The sequence below is a fragment of the Austrofundulus limnaeus genome, unplaced genomic scaffold (genome assembly GCF_001266775.1).
Source record: "Austrofundulus limnaeus strain Quisiro unplaced genomic scaffold, Austrofundulus_limnaeus-1.0 Scaffold4158, whole genome shotgun sequence".
Lineage (NCBI taxonomy): Eukaryota > Metazoa > Chordata > Actinopteri > Cyprinodontiformes > Rivulidae > Austrofundulus > Austrofundulus limnaeus.
The window spans coordinates 1,510-2,822 of NW_013956560.1; the positions used below are offsets into that span (position 1 = coordinate 1,510).

Sequence of the window (1,313 nt, forward strand, 5' to 3'; positions counted from 1 at the left end):
ACATCAGGTACAGCAGGTGGTTAGGGTTTAAAATGAATCGGCCTCTGTCTGCTGTGTTTTAGTGACTCGTGTGTTTCCGGCTCTTCCTGAAGTTCCACTCAGTCACTTCTGTTGGACTGCGGGGAGGGAACCTTCGGGCAGCTCTGCAGGCAGTACGGAGACGATGTGGACCAGGTCCTGTCCAAGATCTCAACCATCTTCATCTCCCACATGCACACAGACCACCACATGGTAAGCAGCCGAACCCAGCCGATAACGATGACTCAGCATTATTGTTTTTCTGGATTTTTGCCTTTTTTAGCCTCTCAGCAGCCTGTAGATGGCCTCTTCCTGCTTTTATCTGGACCTTTTCTTCTTTTCTTTGACAGGTTGCTTTTAGTTTCTTCTGATTTCAGCTGAAAATGTTTGTTTTTCTAACATTTGTGATCAGATTAAGTGGGATGTGGAGAAAAAGGCAGATATAGTGTTTTGATTAAAATGTTTGCAAAAATTGCATTTTGTCAAAATGTTACAGTCAGCCTTTGAATTTGCCTTATCAGTGTATCATTTGAATGAACTGTCTGAAATATGATCCTAAAATAAATTTCTGAAACACTTTTTTGAGCAGTAACAACAACCAAAAAAATGATTTTGAGGAAAAACACCTTAAAATTTTGAGATTTTTCCAGCGAGCTAAAAAAGTTTGTTTTTTCTAGTGTGGAAATCTCAATATTCAAATACTCTGAGTTTTCTTCTTTATAATGGCATCAAAAATCTTTCATTAAAATTACATAAAATTAGGATTCAGACCAAACATTAATGTTTTATTGTGATTAACAAGACAAATGAAGTCATATCTATGGATCCATGTATGATATGTGAAGGTATCAAGATGTAGCTTTTAAAACCAGGAATCTGAAAATGTGACCTTATCCTCATTTCAGACATGATTGGTCTCATTTACTGTTTGTTTTAGGGGATGCTAAGGCTGCTGTACCAAAGGCAACGAGCTCTGGTACGTCAGAAACAAAGCCATCGATTCTGTGCAGAAATGTTGTTTTAAAGTAAATAACTCTAAAATCTGTTCTGTTCTGCCTGCAGAGCAGTTTAGGAAAGCCTTTCAGCCCCGTGTTCCTGCTGGCTCCGCATCAGATCATGACGTGGCTCAGTCAGTACCACAACCACTGTGAGGATATCCTCAGTCACGTCAGGTGGGAGATGTTAACTCAATAATCACACCGCAGATGGTAGAATCTCTTGTTTAATGGCCGCCATGACGAAAACCAACAACTAGGGCGCTCGAACAGAAAAAAAACATATATATATATATATAT

General features: G+C 39.1%; 1 protein-coding gene across 1 annotated transcript; it reads left to right on the top strand.

Moving 5' to 3' along the window:
- Positions 1-92: 92 nt before the first annotated feature.
- Positions 93-1,190, top strand: LOC106512083 (zinc phosphodiesterase ELAC protein 2; the record flags this gene model as incomplete). The annotated part of the gene is given in 3 exon segments (XM_014000778.1): positions 93-231; positions 956-994; positions 1,081-1,190. Coding segments are annotated over 3 exon segments (288 nt in total), but the record flags the coding sequence as incomplete, so codon positions are not given.
- Between the last annotated feature and the right edge of the window lie 123 nt (positions 1,191-1,313).